The sequence below is a fragment of the Rhineura floridana genome, chromosome 3 (genome assembly GCF_030035675.1).
Source record: "Rhineura floridana isolate rRhiFlo1 chromosome 3, rRhiFlo1.hap2, whole genome shotgun sequence".
Classification (NCBI taxonomy): Eukaryota; Metazoa; Chordata; class Lepidosauria; order Squamata; family Rhineuridae; genus Rhineura; species Rhineura floridana.
In genome coordinates this window covers 155,327,715-155,343,561 of record NC_084482.1, presented here as the reverse complement: position 1 = coordinate 155,343,561, position 15,847 = coordinate 155,327,715, and the positions used below count along the sequence as shown (strand labels likewise).

At 42.1% G+C, this 15,847-nt stretch overlaps 1 protein-coding gene across 1 annotated transcript in view; it reads right to left on the bottom strand.

Annotated features, from left to right (window-relative positions):
* LOC133380669 (uncharacterized) overlaps positions 1-15,847 on the bottom strand; it is a 167,624-nt gene that overhangs the window by 37,238 nt on the left and 114,539 nt on the right. The window contains exons 23-27 of the mRNA XM_061618400.1: positions 13,419-13,587; positions 8,043-8,110; positions 6,289-6,363; positions 5,635-5,727; positions 3,678-3,738 (exon numbers count right to left, since the gene is read on the bottom strand). Coding sequence (XP_061474384.1) covers positions 3,678-3,738; positions 5,635-5,727; positions 6,289-6,363; positions 8,043-8,110; positions 13,419-13,587 — 466 coding nt within the window. The remainder of the gene's footprint in view (positions 1-3,677; positions 3,739-5,634; positions 5,728-6,288; positions 6,364-8,042; positions 8,111-13,418; positions 13,588-15,847) is intronic.

Below are 15,847 nucleotides of genomic sequence, written 5' to 3'. Positions count from 1 at the left end.
GGTAACTCAAGCCACAGCAGAGTTGAGAGTGGAGATACTGGGACATGTGGAAAGGATGTTTTTCTAGCTAGCTGATTTGCCTCAATTCCCGGTGGTTCTGGGAATGACCTGGCTGGCCCAGCACGATCCTGCCATCTCTTGGGGAAAAGCTACGGTGACCTTCTAATCAGATTACTGCGAGTGGTATTACCAGACTCCAGAGACAGCCATCCCATTTGATTACTAAATCAAATAGTAAATAAATAAATAAATAAATAAATAAAATAAATGATCCAGCTGTCCCAGCAACGGTGGGGTTTGTGCAGGAGTTGCAAGCTATGCAGCAGCTGCTACAAGAACAATTAGCCAGGGCTAAAGCTGACTACAAAAGAGTAGCAGATCAGCATCACTGGCTAGTCCCTGAAATACAAGTAGGCAACAAAGTGTGGCTATCCACTCGTTACTTGCCAACACAGGTTCCCTGACATAAGTTAGAGGCATGGAGGCTGGGACCCTTCAAAGTAGAAGCACACATCAACCCGGTTGCTTTCTGCTTACGCTTACCTACCTCCTTAAAGATCCACCCAGTGGATTTCACTGATCCCTGCTCACCCTAGAGAAGCCGCCAGACCTCCACTGAGCATCCAGAGCTCCACCCCCACCAGTCATGGTCGATGGTAAAGAGGAGTATGAAGTGGAGCAGATTCTCGACTCCTACTGGCTTTGAGGAAAGCTGCAGTATCTGATTCATTGGAGGGGGTTCAGTCCAGAGGAAAGATCCCAGGAAGCAGCGACAGACGTCCATGCACTGGATTTGGTGAGAGTTCCATGAAGCTTATCCAGACAAGCCCAAGTCCCTGGGGTGGGGAATTGGCATGGGGGGATGATGTTATGAGCCAAACAGGAGGGGCGGATAGATGAGGGAGAAATAAGAGGATGAGAACTTGGACTGGGAACCTGGGCAGGGGGCAGAATGCTGGATGGACTCTCAAGGTGCCCCAGCCTGTCTTGGACAGCTCAGGCCCCTCAGCTCCTGACCCACCCTGTGGAAGCACCACCTGGCACATCTGATATTCTCCAACTGGACACACCGCCTCCACAGCCTCCACCTTGCACATCAGACATTTCCCAGCTGAGCGCTGCCCAGCTTCCCCCTCCCGAACTGACATCTAGCAGCTCCCCTTTGTCGGAGGGGAAAGTTGAGATCAAACCACCTTTGCCCCACGCTCATAGGCGTTTGAGATGGGAAGTTCAACAGACTGAGCTGAGGAGGAGCCTTCGTTTGCACACAAAATCCAAGCCTATTTAAGGGGACTCAGTGGGAAACCCAGTTGCTGAGTCAACATCTTAGAGTCGCGAGGTCATGCTAGTCAGAGTTAGAGCAGTGCAAAGTTTCTGGAATGAGTAGTTAGGTTAATGAGGCAAACTACTTTGGATGTAACTATTACTTTAATAAAAAGAGAAAAAGCCACAGCCGAGTCTGAGCCTGGTTTCCTCGACTTCAGGCAGGACACCTCCATTCCATTTAAAATTACTACTAACTAGAGGCTGGTGGGGTTTTTTTCATAACGTACAACAATAGCATTTTCTTTCCTCCCCACCACTTTTTTTTCTTAGTATCTACCCTGATGAAAACTGTCAATGAAACTGAAGCCTGCTCACTTCAAATTTTTGTTGACTTTTTAGTTGGTTCTAATAAAGGTATTATCCTGCTGTTACTTTTGATTTTTTTTTTATGGACCAACATGGCTACCTGCCATTTTCTAACACTACAAAAATTTCCTTCTTAGCATTTTAAAACATTAGATTATATAAGTGTGTCTTAAATATAGTTTTATTCTATTGAGGTTTTATCTATAGAATTATTCTTGAATGCATGAGCCATGGTGCTTACTATTAAAGAAAATATAGTCTTTGTTTGTATGGTTTTCATCCCCAATTCTCCAAGTATATCATGATGCTTTTCTTTGGCAACAGGATGCCAGTTACATTGTACAGCATTCAATAAGTAACTGCTTTTCACAAACTTAACCTTTACAAAACAGTGCAGCCCGTGCTCCATCTTCTGGTTAATCAAGGTAACTGTATAGCATAAGGGTTTTTTCTTAGGAACTCTAGCAATTACCAATTACTATAATTGGTAGATAACTAACTAAAGGGGAACAATTTTAATATTAGTGATATTTTCCCCGCTATGACCACCTTAGGAATGTTCAGTTACAAAGTAATCCTAACTATAGAAAGCTGGTGTAAATAGTGCCATCTAAAATTACACTGGCTTCAATTGCCCCTATTCCAGTCTCCAGAAGGAATCTTGCAGAATTTGACTTATACCACCTTTTCTGCCATCTAAGTTCCACCAAGTTGCCAGATCACGTGAACAAACTGGAAGGGGTCTGGAATAGGTGTAAATATCTCTTTGCCCTGTCCCACCCCTACCATGTCCCCAGAGTGACCCATTTTGGGACTTATGCCAGCGTACGTTACACTGTCAAGGATTATCAATACCTTGGCACAGTCATTAACCAAACTGGAGACAACAGTCAAGAAATCAGAAAAAGGCTAGGACTGGGGAGGGCAGCTGTGGTAGAACTAGAAAAGGTCCTCAAATGCAAAGATTTATCACTGAACACTAACGTCAAGATCATTCAGACCATGGTATTCCCGATCTCTATGTATGGATGTGAAAGTTGGACAGTGAAAAAAGCGGATAAAAGAAAAATCAACTCATTTGAAATGTGGTGTTGGAGGAGAGCTTTGCGGATACCATGGACTGCGAAAAAGACAAATAATTGGGTCATAGAACAAATTAAACCAGAACAATCATTAGAAGCTAAACTGATGAAACTGATGTTATCATACTTTTGACATATAACGAGAAAACATGACTCACTAGAAAAGACAATAATGCTGGGAAAAATAGGAGTAGAAAAAGAGGAAGGCCAACCAAGAGATGGATTGATTCCATAAAGGAAGCACAGACCTGAACTTATAAGATCTGAACAGGGTGGTTTATGACAGATGCTATTAGAGGTCACTGATTCATAGGGTTGCCATAAGTCGTAATCAACTTGGAGGCACATAACAACAACAACAACAAGAAGTTACACTGGCTTATGTTTTGCCAACTGAGCCCCAGCTGTGCCAGCATGAGAGACTTGTGCCAGTAGAGCCATGTCTGAGCCAGGAAAGCACAAGATTCACCAAATCCAAACTCTCTCATCCCAACAGATCTTGGGCTGTGCTGTTAGTTTGAAACTTAAAAGCTAGCTAGACTGAAGAACAAAGCAAAAACAACACTGCTCAAGCAAGGCAGGAAAACAAACTAACACTCTGTGGGAGGAGCTGAAATGAGAGTCCTTTGGAGTGTTAACTCTTTCCTGCCTCAAGCAACAGGAGAAGACAATACCCATTTGGGGGTGTCTTGGGCCCACTAGAGAAAGAACTAGTTGATTCAATATGTTCAATAATTACTTCACTTGCATAAATTCTACAGATAATTGCAATTTTTAAAAGGTACAAGGGTTTAAACAGTTAAGAAATATTCATTAAATGCAATCTTTACTCATCTGTAAATATTAATACTACTTTGTTTTTGAAACATGTCTTCCCCAAATGAATGGTGAAAAAATTATTCCTAGTTTTTTATTCCTGCCTTCTTTGCAAAATTAGTTTAACCTAGGAACATCTGATATTACCAATGGAAATGGCTGATCGGGCATATGGGGCGTATGTGAGGTCTCTAGATTTCATAGTACCCTAGTAGGGAAAAGAGAAAAGAGGTTATTTTTTCTGCAGCAAACATTCTTCAGAACAAGCCATACACACAAGCCATGATGCACCATAGTTAGGATAGTGGAAGTTTTTTTAAAATAGGTCTCCTTCTATCATGCTTCCTGCACCAAACTGAACTCATGTTAGAAATGATTGTACAGAATTTGCTAATTGATTGCGAAGGTTCATAAACACATCCTAAATTAACAGTTTCTGGTGGTTTTTTTCAAGGAAATATGTTGATCTTTGTCCTCTTACTTTAAAGAAACATCCTGACTAAATACTAATAACTTAAAGTACTTAGAGTTATAGTATTATAGGGCTGTTGCTACCTGTGATTACATGTTCATTTCTGTCTTCTACCATTCTTTTCTGTTTCCCTTCCCCCCAGATAAGTGTTTATTTTCTAGCCTGAGCCACAATAAGGGCTCAGGGCAGACAAGAATACTGTAGCCAGTATAGCTGCAACAGAAAGAAGATATGCATTCCCTCTTCTCTGCTTATGTTTGTACAGTTTGTAGCTATTAAGCTGAGCTCGATCAAGGTTAGTGCCATGGCAGCAATAAGGGGAAGGGGCTGCTCCAGATGAATCTGTAAACAGTTTCATTCCACACAGGCACTGCACAGACTCCAATAAAATATTTGTACTTAATAACACACACATAAAACAATGCCTGCTATAGGATAGGGAAAATCGTAGACAAACTGGATAAGGGAGAAAAAACATAGGTACAGAGAAGAGCTACTAGAGGAATATCTTATGGCCTATAAGTTGGGACACAAGAGATGACAAAATTAGGAAAGGCCTCACAATAGGTGAATGAATAAGGAAGGATGGAAAGACTTCAATGGTCTGCACTCTTAACAAGGATAAGTAAAAGAATTCCTAAGTGGCAATAGGGATGAGTGAGAGTTTCGATTTAGTTTGCATGTCAAGCCAAATTTATCAAATTCACACTTTTCAAAACAATATGAGAACCAAAACACAGCCTCCAAAATTTGCACATTTGAATTTTGCAATGTACTTTGCCAACCAACCAATGTTTACAAAATGCATATATTAGGGGAAAGTGTGCATAAAAATGAATATATAGCATGCAAAAATGTACTACATGCTGAGAAATGGCTTGCAAAAATGTATACATGAGTCAAAACTACCTACAAAAATGTTTTTATTAGAAGAAATTTGCACTAAAATGCTGGAGAATTTTCACGAGGATTTGTTTTTAAAAAATCACAAATTGCTGCAGAAATGTGGAAAACTGAATTTAAGATTGGGAAAATGAGAATCTGAGAAAACAAAATGACCAGATCTTTCCATCCCTAACTGGCAATTAATCTTTTTCATTTATTTAATTGCTTGCTTGCTTACTTATTTTGTTTAATTTCTAACCAGAGCCACACCAAGGGCTCAGGAAAGAAACAAATATGTCACAGTCCAATCAAACACACTAAAATACAATATTGGATCAAAATGAGCCCATGTCTGCTTAATCGCAATCAATGAAAGACTGCCCAAGTGTTGTTTCTCAATTACCAGAACTTCCAGAACCAACAAATACCTCCATAAATAATGCAGGTCCTGCCCTGCCTTTAGGAATACATGCTGAAAGACCCAATACAAAAGAGGGGGGAAAGGTATGGAAAGAGAAGAAAACAAGCAAATTTAGGTACCAAAACTTCTATTTACATAATGACCACTTGGAATGGTCACTGAGGAGACAATTCCAGTGACGAAGCCAAATGGCGGCAGGCCCCAGCTGACCCAATGCTTGTAAATTAAAATAAACTTTCTTTCACCTCCACCCCAATGATGGACAACTGAGTTAAAATTATAAATATCCAGAGAATTTTTTCATTCATTAGAATAAAGAGACATACCTTTGCCACTGGAAAAAGTTTTGTGTGTTTTGGTGTCCGCATCTTTCTGAGACCAAACCTTTCTGTTTTCAGGAGCTTCTTGGCCACATGTTTCTAAACATACCACATTTTTAAAAAATATTACACAATATATTACATAAAAGTAAAATAATCCAAGCACCTATCCTTACAGAAACATGATATAAGTAGTTATATCAGTTAGAATCTATTGTTCAGACACCCCAAAGGTAGGGTGGTGCTTCAAATACAGGTCTTCTTTCAAGCATCCCACGATACCTCTATCATGAAGTCCCTATCACAATCACAACCAGCATGTGGGAAATCAGTCCAACCAGCAGACGGCAGCATTGTTCAACCTTGAGGTAAATATTATTGGGACAAACATGATAGCTCCAGGGCATAAATATAGCCCAGCAACAGAAACATGACTGTGGCCACAGAGGGCAATCTCCACAGCAGAAGGCAGCATTCATGAGTCTTGCACTAACATCAACTTCAGGGTCAACAGCAATGCTAGAAGTCATCTGACAGTGGCATAAAAGAGGCACTAATGCTGGAAGTGGATGCAATGTTCACCAAGTATGCCTGAATACTCAGTCAGGGCACATTTCTATCTAGGATTGAGCTGGATAGCTCAAAATATAGCTCAGAGACCTTCATTATTTCCTTAACTTCAGTCATGTTCGAAGATGTGGTTTTCTCCTCACAAGGTGACTTCCATGGGCCAAACTAAAGACCAACAAAAAACAACAACATTGTGTGCATGTTACAATAGATCATAAAGTACAATGTTCATTAGATTGCTGTTCAGTGCACAAAGAAGTGAGTAGAAAAATCATTTTTTATGCATTGCACAGCAAACCATTTATCCATATAATTGAACATTGAAATTACCACTTCACTGCACAGCTAGCTCTAATTTTTGCCATATTCTGTGGTTGTGTTAAGATACAGCAGAGAAATAAAAACAACTTTAACATTTCCTATATTACAGTAAAGTGGGCAAGTAACTAATTAAAAGTATCTACAGCCCACTCCAACCCCTTTAAGTAAGGGTTGCAAAATGCTCCCTCTCCTGGTTGTTGCAGCCTGGTTCTAGCTGGCTTTCCATGATCCATGCAAACTTGGCCTGCACATAAGGACTAGTCTAGGCAGCTCAGTTCCTTGTTGAAACTGAGAGGGGTCTACCATTGCTGCATTACAATCCGCTACAGAGGTATGCACATAGCACAGCCATGTAAATGGGGATAACTCTATGTATATGCTGGATCCTGAAGGCAATATTTGGATGCCACTGGCACCACACACCCATCTCTGGGATTCATTTGTCTATGTAGTGGCTTCCATACTCTACTGGACCATGAATTTTGTAAACATTTCATCTATGAGATATGAGATTAAATGATAACATTTCCTCCAAAGTTTGTTACTAGGAAGGCAGATGTCCTTGAATCTATCTTCAAAGCATGGGATTTAATTTGTTTACTTTCTTCGCTATTACCTCCATTATCTGAGATCGCATTTGTTGTTGTTATGTGCCTTCAAGTCGATTATGACTTATGGCGACCATATGAAACCTGAGCTAAGTATATGGGGGGTGGGAGTGGTCCCCTTTTCATTTTCAGAAAAGCCTCTCCCCGACTCTACAGTTATACAGAAGCGTAGGTTTCGTTTCACACACAGGGAACTGAGGCCAGAAGGCTACCCTTAGGGCATTTGGCTGTGCCTCCTGTATAATCTTCTCACTGGTTATTCCCAAGAGTAAAATCAAAAGATGCTTGTCTTTCTCTTGATGCCAGCCTTCTTATTCCTGCTTCAACCTCTCATTCTCTTCTCATTGAACTACCTTTTTTATTCCCGTCTTTCCTTACATTGTCTTATACTGTCTTCCCAGTATATCTTTTTTTATTCTGGGCCACTGTCTCCTGATGAATGTTGAGTCAACCTCAACAGTGGGATACAGAAATGTTCTTTTAAATAGTGTTGCTGTATCTTTAAGAATCACTTCCTGATTGTTGGGTCTAGGCAAGAATTTTAGCTACGAGTCTGAAGCTAGCAGAGAGGTGCAGGCTTGCTTTGTTTTAAGTGTCTGTTTTGAAGTGTCTGTTCTTGTTCACGTTTTTATACTTTTTATCTCCAAACAAAATTAGTGCATTTTGTTGGGAAGCCTATGCATAAAACATTGCGATATTTATGTAGCAAGTTAATAAAGAGGCTTTCAAAACAACTAAAAATCATCCCTACTAATTAGTGATTAGTAGTTTATGATAGAGTTTGACCAAATTAAACATCTTTAGGTTCGGTGTTCAGTGGGAGTTAGTTATGGGCATGGACTGTTTTCCTATTGATATAAGTTGAATTTAAACATAATTCATTTAAAGGGTAATATTAAATAGGATGATTAATACCTTCACACGCCTGAATAGTCTCTCTCTGTTTTGACGTTTTCCTTTGGTTTTTCCATAAATGGAAGAATCTACAAAAAAGGATGACATTTTATTTGCCTGCACCACTTATATGAAAATGAAGGGCTGGATTCAAAGATGCTCTTCCGCATGTAGAAGGTAAGGTGTCTTCTTGTGGAAGTGCTGTTTTTCTACTTCACACCAGAGCTTTGCATGAGAAAATGGAATTTCTTGTGAAGTTTCCCGAGTTTCCCAGAAAAATTCCTTCACCTTGGAATGGCACATGGCAGAAACAGACAGGGTCCAATTCTTCAGATGCTTCTCTAAGGGGAGGGGCCACCCAGTCTTCCCAGACTGGAATAGCAAGATTCTTCTACCACTTCCCACCACCCCAGGTCTCAGTCCCGAGTTTAAATGTGTTCCTGATACATTGCAACTAACATTGTTAACTCTGATCAAAAGAGCAGTGATAAATGTAGCAAAAAGTAACCAGAAAAAGAGGAAAAAACTGGGATAGGATATGATATCCTCAGGAGGCAGCCCTGTAGCCAGTCTTTCTTGTTGGGGGGGCAGCCACATTTCTAGGTGGGGCATTTGTGGGGGAGGCGCATAGTACCAGCCAATTCCCACAAACATTCACTAGTGAAAGGGATGTGAGGGGCAGGCTAGGGGAAGGGAAAAGAAGTGACCTTCTCCCTCACTCCTCCTCCATATAGAGTGTGTGTTAACCTGACCTTTACTTAGCCCATTATGTAAGTTAACAGAAAATTTAGTATGAATACCAGAAATTAAATGTTTAAAAAATTGTTTTCATAAGAAAGAATGTAAAGGATAAAGGGAACAAGGGGATACTAAAATGTGTAAAACAAACAAAATAGTTTATGCTATAACTAAGAAGTTGAATGGTCTCACCCTTCTTTGACAGATCCCCAGACTCAAAAGCTTGACTTTGTCTATATTTATAGTCCTCTTTCACATGTTGTCTGTTCCTATGTTCTGATTCTTCATGAACTGAACTACTTGACAGTGAGCTACTGAACTTGGCTTTGATGCTGGATTAAACATCTTCATTTTAGATTCCACTTGGAAAAACAAACTTCTCTATACTACAAGTTTAGGGAAGGGCAGAGAGAAAATACTTTAGGGTGTGTTTGTTAACTCTTCCCTAAGGGCCCTTCCTTCTAGTCCTGACTTTTAGATTTTCCTTCCTGTTGGACAATCAAGGGAAAGCTTTTTAACTGCTTGCAACATAAAGGACTAACTAAGCAATTGTGGAAAGTGATTAGATTTTTTTTACTGGTTGCTGAGTTGATTTTTGTGATCACAAACACTGAAAACCCTGCCCAGAAATCCTGAAAAGGACTCATGCTGAGCAGTACACATTGGGAAAATCTTAAATTAGGCTTGAGTTACAGCCAAGGTGGCCAGCCAGCTAACTAACTGTAGCATGCAGAGTTTTCATTTGGGCTTTTTCATGGGTTGCCATCAAACACTCAAGAAACAGAAGAAAAAATATCCACTATGGTTATGAGTATAGTGAATGCTTTAAAAGACTAAAGGATATTTTCCACTTTATCTCTTTTGTCACCCTTTAGCAATAAGCACCTAATCCTGCTCTGCTCATCATAACAACTGCAGAATAAGCAAACTCTTTCTTCTACTGCAAGCAAACAAATATGCTTCTTTGTTGCTAGCTGGATAGAGAACACAACTGAAACTGAAAAGCAAAGAAAAGGAAAGTCCAATGGGTAGAATCTAACTCCAGCCCACAATACAAAGGTCTCTTCAAGGGTCATGCTACTATACAGGCTGTTTTTTTCCCCAGGAGCACTTGAGTAATTATAGGATGATTGTGATCATGAAAAATCCACTATCAGTTAGGGAAAGTCATGAGTTAGTGACTTTTAGGTGCTCTTTCAGATAAGGCTTTCATTGTGCGCTCGCCCTGCCTTATTAACTGAATTTTTCAGAGGGTCCCATTCTTAAATTGCTCCTGTTCTTAAAACAAGCTGTCATTCTTAAATAAAGGCTGTCATTGTCTGTCATGTCACAAAGTAGAAAAGATAATTTTAAAAAAAATCTGGGGTGTGTGTGATGTTCAGCTCTAGGAGGGGGTGCACCCATTTGCCCAACCCTGGCTACAGGGCTGCCAGGAGGTCCTGTCTATCATACGCACATGTACAGTGAAGGCAGAAGCACCAGAAAGCAGAGGTGTCTAGAATGCTCTCTGGGAGACTCAGAGAATAAACATTCATTGGAAGACATTTCTCGTTCTTTCCAGAGGCTCCTGGAGGGCATTCCTTCAACTTGAGATATGTCAAAGCAGTATAGGTTTGGTGTACAAAAACTATAGTTTGGGACCAGGATACCTCAAAGATTATCTTACCCCTTATATACCCAGTCAATCACTGCGCTCTGCAGGCGAGGGCCTCCTGTAAATACCATCTTATCAAGAGGTTAATTCCACACAACATAGAATGCGGAACTTTAGCGTTGTGGCACCTACCCTTTGTAATTCCCTCCATTAAAAATTAGACAGGCGCCATCTCTTATCTTTTCAGCACCTATTGAAGATCTTTGTCTTTCAATAAGCCTTTTAAGCAGAGACTTTATCCCAGTCTGCGTCTGTGCTGGAATTGTTTTTTAAGATGCTTTTAAAGTTGTTTTTTAAAAAGATGTTTTTAAAGATTTTTTGTTTTAATACCTTTTAAAGTCTTTTGTTTTTACAACGTTTTAGAGTGGCTTTAGTGTTTTTGTTTGCCCCCCTGGGATCCTTCTGGGAGGAAGGGTGGGATATAAATTTAATAAATAAATGACCTGAGGGTAGGCTTCCACATGATCAACACAGTAATGAAAAGACTTTCTACAAGACTTGCAAAAATCATGTTTGCACAGATATAATTGCAACTTGAAGAACTTTAAGGCAGGTAATTTTGGAGAGCACATAGCTATGGGCTCAAAGGCAGACCCCATTAGGGCTATAAGTAACACAAGCCCTTGTAACATCACGACTAGATTATTGTAATTCCCTCTATGTCGGTCTTCCTATCAGAACCCTCCGGCCGCTTAGGCTGGTGCAGAGAGCGGCGGCGCGGATGCTTACAGGAGCTGGCCCTCGAGTGCACACCACACCACTTTTATACCATCTGCACTGGCTTCCTATTATATTTCGTAACCAATTTAAATTGTTAGTTCTAACTTTTAAAGCTCTACATAATTTGGCGCCACTTTACTTATCCAATCGCATTTGTAAATATACATCCCACCTCCCACTGAGATCCATTGCTGAATGCACTTTAACTATTCCTTCAGCTTTTACCATCTGTCAAGCAAGCACTAGGAATAGAGCCTTTTCAGTGATAGCCCCTAGTATGTGGAATGCCCTTCCACTTGAGATACGGCTTTCTAACTCCCTCTTAGATTTTCGTCGACATGTTAAAATGTTTTTATTTTGCCAGGTTTTTAATATGTAAATGGCACTATTTCATGTAATGTTCATTTTAATTGATTTTTAATGGATATGTTAACTGATTTTATGAGTTGATTTACATTGTATGAGACTATACTTTTGTTCGCCGCTTTGAATTCTGTGAATGAAAGCGGGTTACAAATTGGCAAATAAATAAATAAATAAATATAAAGACCCAATTTAAGTTCTGTGCACAGAACCTAACTGGTCGATTCAGAACTTCTGTTCCTTTTTGGGAAACATTTAAAAGTATGGGTGAGCAGAGTCCCCTGTCCAAACCTGCAGAGCTGCTGAATGCTGGTTCTGGGCCTGTGGCAAGATGAATGATTGCCCCCCATCTTCCTACAAACCAAATGTTACAACTTTCTTTAAACAAGTTTAAGTGACTTAGGTTTAACTTAGGGTGAGAAAAATTGAAAAACATGAAAAACATGATCAGAACTAGAGTTAATATGATTATTAAAAACAACACTGTTCATAAACCCAAGTGAAAATGAATGAACTTAACATTTTTAGTACTACTACAGTACTAAATTACTTAATTAGTAGTTTGAATACATTTGAATGAAAACACACTGTTTATACCCGATCATCTGTCTATTTGTGTACAACACATTTGACAGTGCTTTGCAGACTTTTCTGTTAGCAAATCTTTCAGTTATTCACTGGGCTACATTCAAGGTTCTGGTTTTGGTGAACATATGGAGACCAGTGCATTTGAGTACGATGAGCAGGAGCTCCCACTATCCTCTCCCTACCATATATGAAAGAGAAGGAGTTGGAATGCTCCTGTGTACACCACAGATTGTACCAACGATCCAAAACCTTCAACTTTGGTGCTTCCTGGGCTATTTGTTGAAGCTAGAAAAGAAGCTGCAGTGCCATTGCACTATACTGTAGAGAGTCCTACCTAACCCAGGTGGAGTGAGAAAGAGCTCCCAAGCCCATCTGCTGGTCTATTGTTCGCCCCCCCTTTCAAGTCTGTGTTGGATGTATTGGGAGAAAACACAAAAAAAATCAAAGGTAAAAAAGGAGCTTTAAGGAAAATTTAAATGTTTTAGGTCTGAAGAAAGAAAACAGCTAGTCTCTTAGTAGCTCCAGCTAGACCCAACCAATCTGTATGCAGGACAGGGTTGGTCTGGAACAGCAGGCTGCTCCTTCTCCTGGAAATATCTGAAGAATTGGACCCTGCCTTATCTGCCAGAGGGACATGTCATACCAAGGTGAAACAATAGCTTTTGGGATCTCTGAAGAAAAATGAAGTTAAAACAAATGTACTTCTACTTCTCTCTTGTGCCAGTAGAAGCATAAAAACTGCTGTGAAACCTTCCTATTATCAAACTGAGCAAACACTTCCAGTACAGCTTGTGCAACTAGAGATGGAAAGTTAACTTTCTTTAAAACAGAGGCAAAAGTTAACTTTCCTTCCCCAGCTGTAATCGCCAGGAAGTTCACATCTCCTGCAACAATTAGGCTTGAAAAAGACCTTCTGTTGGTATCAACAGAATTTTTTCCAAGCCTAATTGAAGCAGGGATGGGACAACTTAATATTTACTCCCCAGTTGTGACTCCCAATATCATCCTCCCCCCCAATGCAATTAAATATACATTTTTTTCCTACTGGCTTCAATAGAAGGCTTATTTCAAGCCTGATTGTGTGCATGTGTGTGTGTGGGGAGCATTTTCAGTGGGATGTGTCTGTCTGCTAGAGAGGGAAGGAGTAATCCTTTTTTTTCCAGCTGCAACTCCCCTGAAATTGCTCCTACTCTATTAGATTGGCTTCAATAGAAGACTTCTTTCAGTAATCGATTTCAACAATTGTGATGCAGAAGTATTTTTTGAGAAGGGTCAAGTGTGGGAAGGGAAGGGTCAAGTGAAAGCAAATAGTGGAAGCAGCTATCTTGGAATACCTATGTGTGGAATTGACATACATGTCCTTTTTTCATCGAACGATTGGACATGCCCTGGCAATGTTTCTGGTGTTTCTGAGAATGTTTCGTCTTTCATCTCATACAGCTTTTTGCTTAGAATCTCCTGTAGTGGTTCTATAATTGGTAACTTGTTCTCTGTTTCAACAGCCTTAACAAACAATAAAATAATATTAGTTTTCAGGAAGAAAAAACACCCTTCAATTCCAACCCCCTTTTAAAAAAAAATAGATCTCAAAAGGTCTGGCTTCTCGCTGGCAACTTAAAATCAGGCACTCCTAGAACTGTAATACAGTCTCCATCTGAACTGGGGGATGTGGTTTGGTTCTAGTGTTTTATAAGCTCAGACAGCTAAGAAGAGGGTGGAGGATCAAAAGGAAATGTTTTGTTCTCAAAAGAATAAGCATATAAGTGAAGCAACATAAGTGATGAGTATACAATAGCAACTAAGGTGCCTAGTATGTCTACATTTGAAAAATGGAAATGGACTGCTGATTCCGACTTATGGCGGCCCTATGAAGAGGGTTTTCATGGTAAGTGGTATTTGGAGGTGGTTTACCATTGCCTCCCTCTGAAGCTGAGAGGCAGTGACTGGCCCAAGGTCACCCAGGGAGCTTCATGGCTATGTGGGGATTCGAACTCTGGTCTCCAAGGTCATAGTCCAACACTCTAACCACTACACCACACTGGCTCTCATGTCTACATTTACCTGAATTCATTTAGCTGTGATTCATGCTGAGGACAGCTGAGTGTAGTTGATCACTTTTCATTCAAAGTCATATGTTCTCCTTTAAGAATCCCATTCTGTGCCCGGGACTTATCAGGCTAAGGGGCAAGTTTGCGGCCACAGCCGCAGCCTGAGCCGCCATCTTGGGGTGTGTGCTTGCATGTGGGGCACTGGTGCGCCGACGTAGCACACAACAAGGGGATGGGGCGGCTGAAGGGTATTTAAACCCGCGCCACTGGCTTCCCACCCTCTTTTGAATTTGGTGGCAGTGGCAGTGAGGCTTTTTGGTGTGGTGTGGTTTTTGCGGCGGCGGCAGCAACGACAAGGCTTTTGGCGTGGATGCTTTTCTCTTCTTTGCCTTCCCTTCCCAGCAGTGGCGCGGGACCCGATCCGCCGGCTCCTGGGGCAGAAGCCTCCGACCCTGCAGCAGGAAGCACAGGCTAGGCGGCCTTCAGGCTGCATTTTCCACTGAGGGATTCTCCAATGTGGGTGGGGGGTGGCGCATCCAGCCCTCACATCTATACCTAGCGGGGGAGGGATGGTGGGCTCCCCCCACGATATTGGGTGGCAGGCACTCTAACCTGCGTGGGGGGGAAACAGCACCTGGCACCATCACCCCCTATTAGGCTGCTTGGTGGCCTGGGAGGCCTAGGCAAGCAGGAGAGGATTGGTGAGCTAGTTTGTCAGTGGCTTAAGGGGTGCGGGGTGAGACGAGGATAGAGCCTGGCTAGGCAGTAAATGTGCTGGGCCCTTTAGCGACCCCTCACTTCCCACCTCTCTCTTCTGAAAGAGGTGCTCCCACCTCTCTTCTGAAAAGGCATAGGCCTTTCGGAGGGCAGGTGGTCTTGAGCTGGTGGGCCACAAGGGCAATTTTTTCAAAGGGGCCGCTGTGTGTGTTGGCTGAAAGGGAATATAACCATCTGCGCGCTCAAGGCAGCTAAGGATGCCACCCGAAAAAGGGCAAGGTGGGCCACAAGGGAAAGGCAAGGCCCCTAAAGCAGAGGGTAGGTGCCCATCCCCAGCAGCAGTGGATGGGGGGAAGGAGGATGGGCCACCATGGGCAGCCATACTAGCTAGGTTAGAAGCCCTAGAGCATGGCTCACACCAGCCTGGTGTGCCTCAGGCCCAACCAGCGCCTGGGAGAGCAAAGGAGCCACCTCCTAAATGTTCCCGCGGGAAAAAGCAGCGTCCGGCGAGTGGGGCTAACAAGGTGGTTATTGCTTCCATCCTAGCTCGGCTGGACATGCTCAAGGCTGTCCAACAGGGCTGAGGTGAGGACACCCAGCGCAGAAGCAGGAGCAGCTCCCACTTTGCAAGCAGCTTCGGCACTGTAGTCCACGCAGGGGCCTTCAGCAGACAGCGCACTAGGTGAGTCTCCTGCAGCAGCCACAGTGGAGCTGGCCCCGGTGGGGTTTTCCCCACTGGCCCTTTTCTCTGCCAGCTGGAACCGAGGAGTATGGGTAATCTGGAACTTCCACAGGGGGCAGGGATGGTACGCCACAGCAACAGCCTCCCCTAAGGGAGGCCTATGAGCAGGTCTGGCAGTCCACTGCTGGGACAGTGATGGAAGGGGGGACTCAGCCCTCCTTGTCTGCCCCCCCCCTGCAGAGACCACTGATGCTCTTGGCTCTGTTAGAGATGGGACTATGCCTTTTGGGGAAACATCAGCCCCACTAGGTTTTCA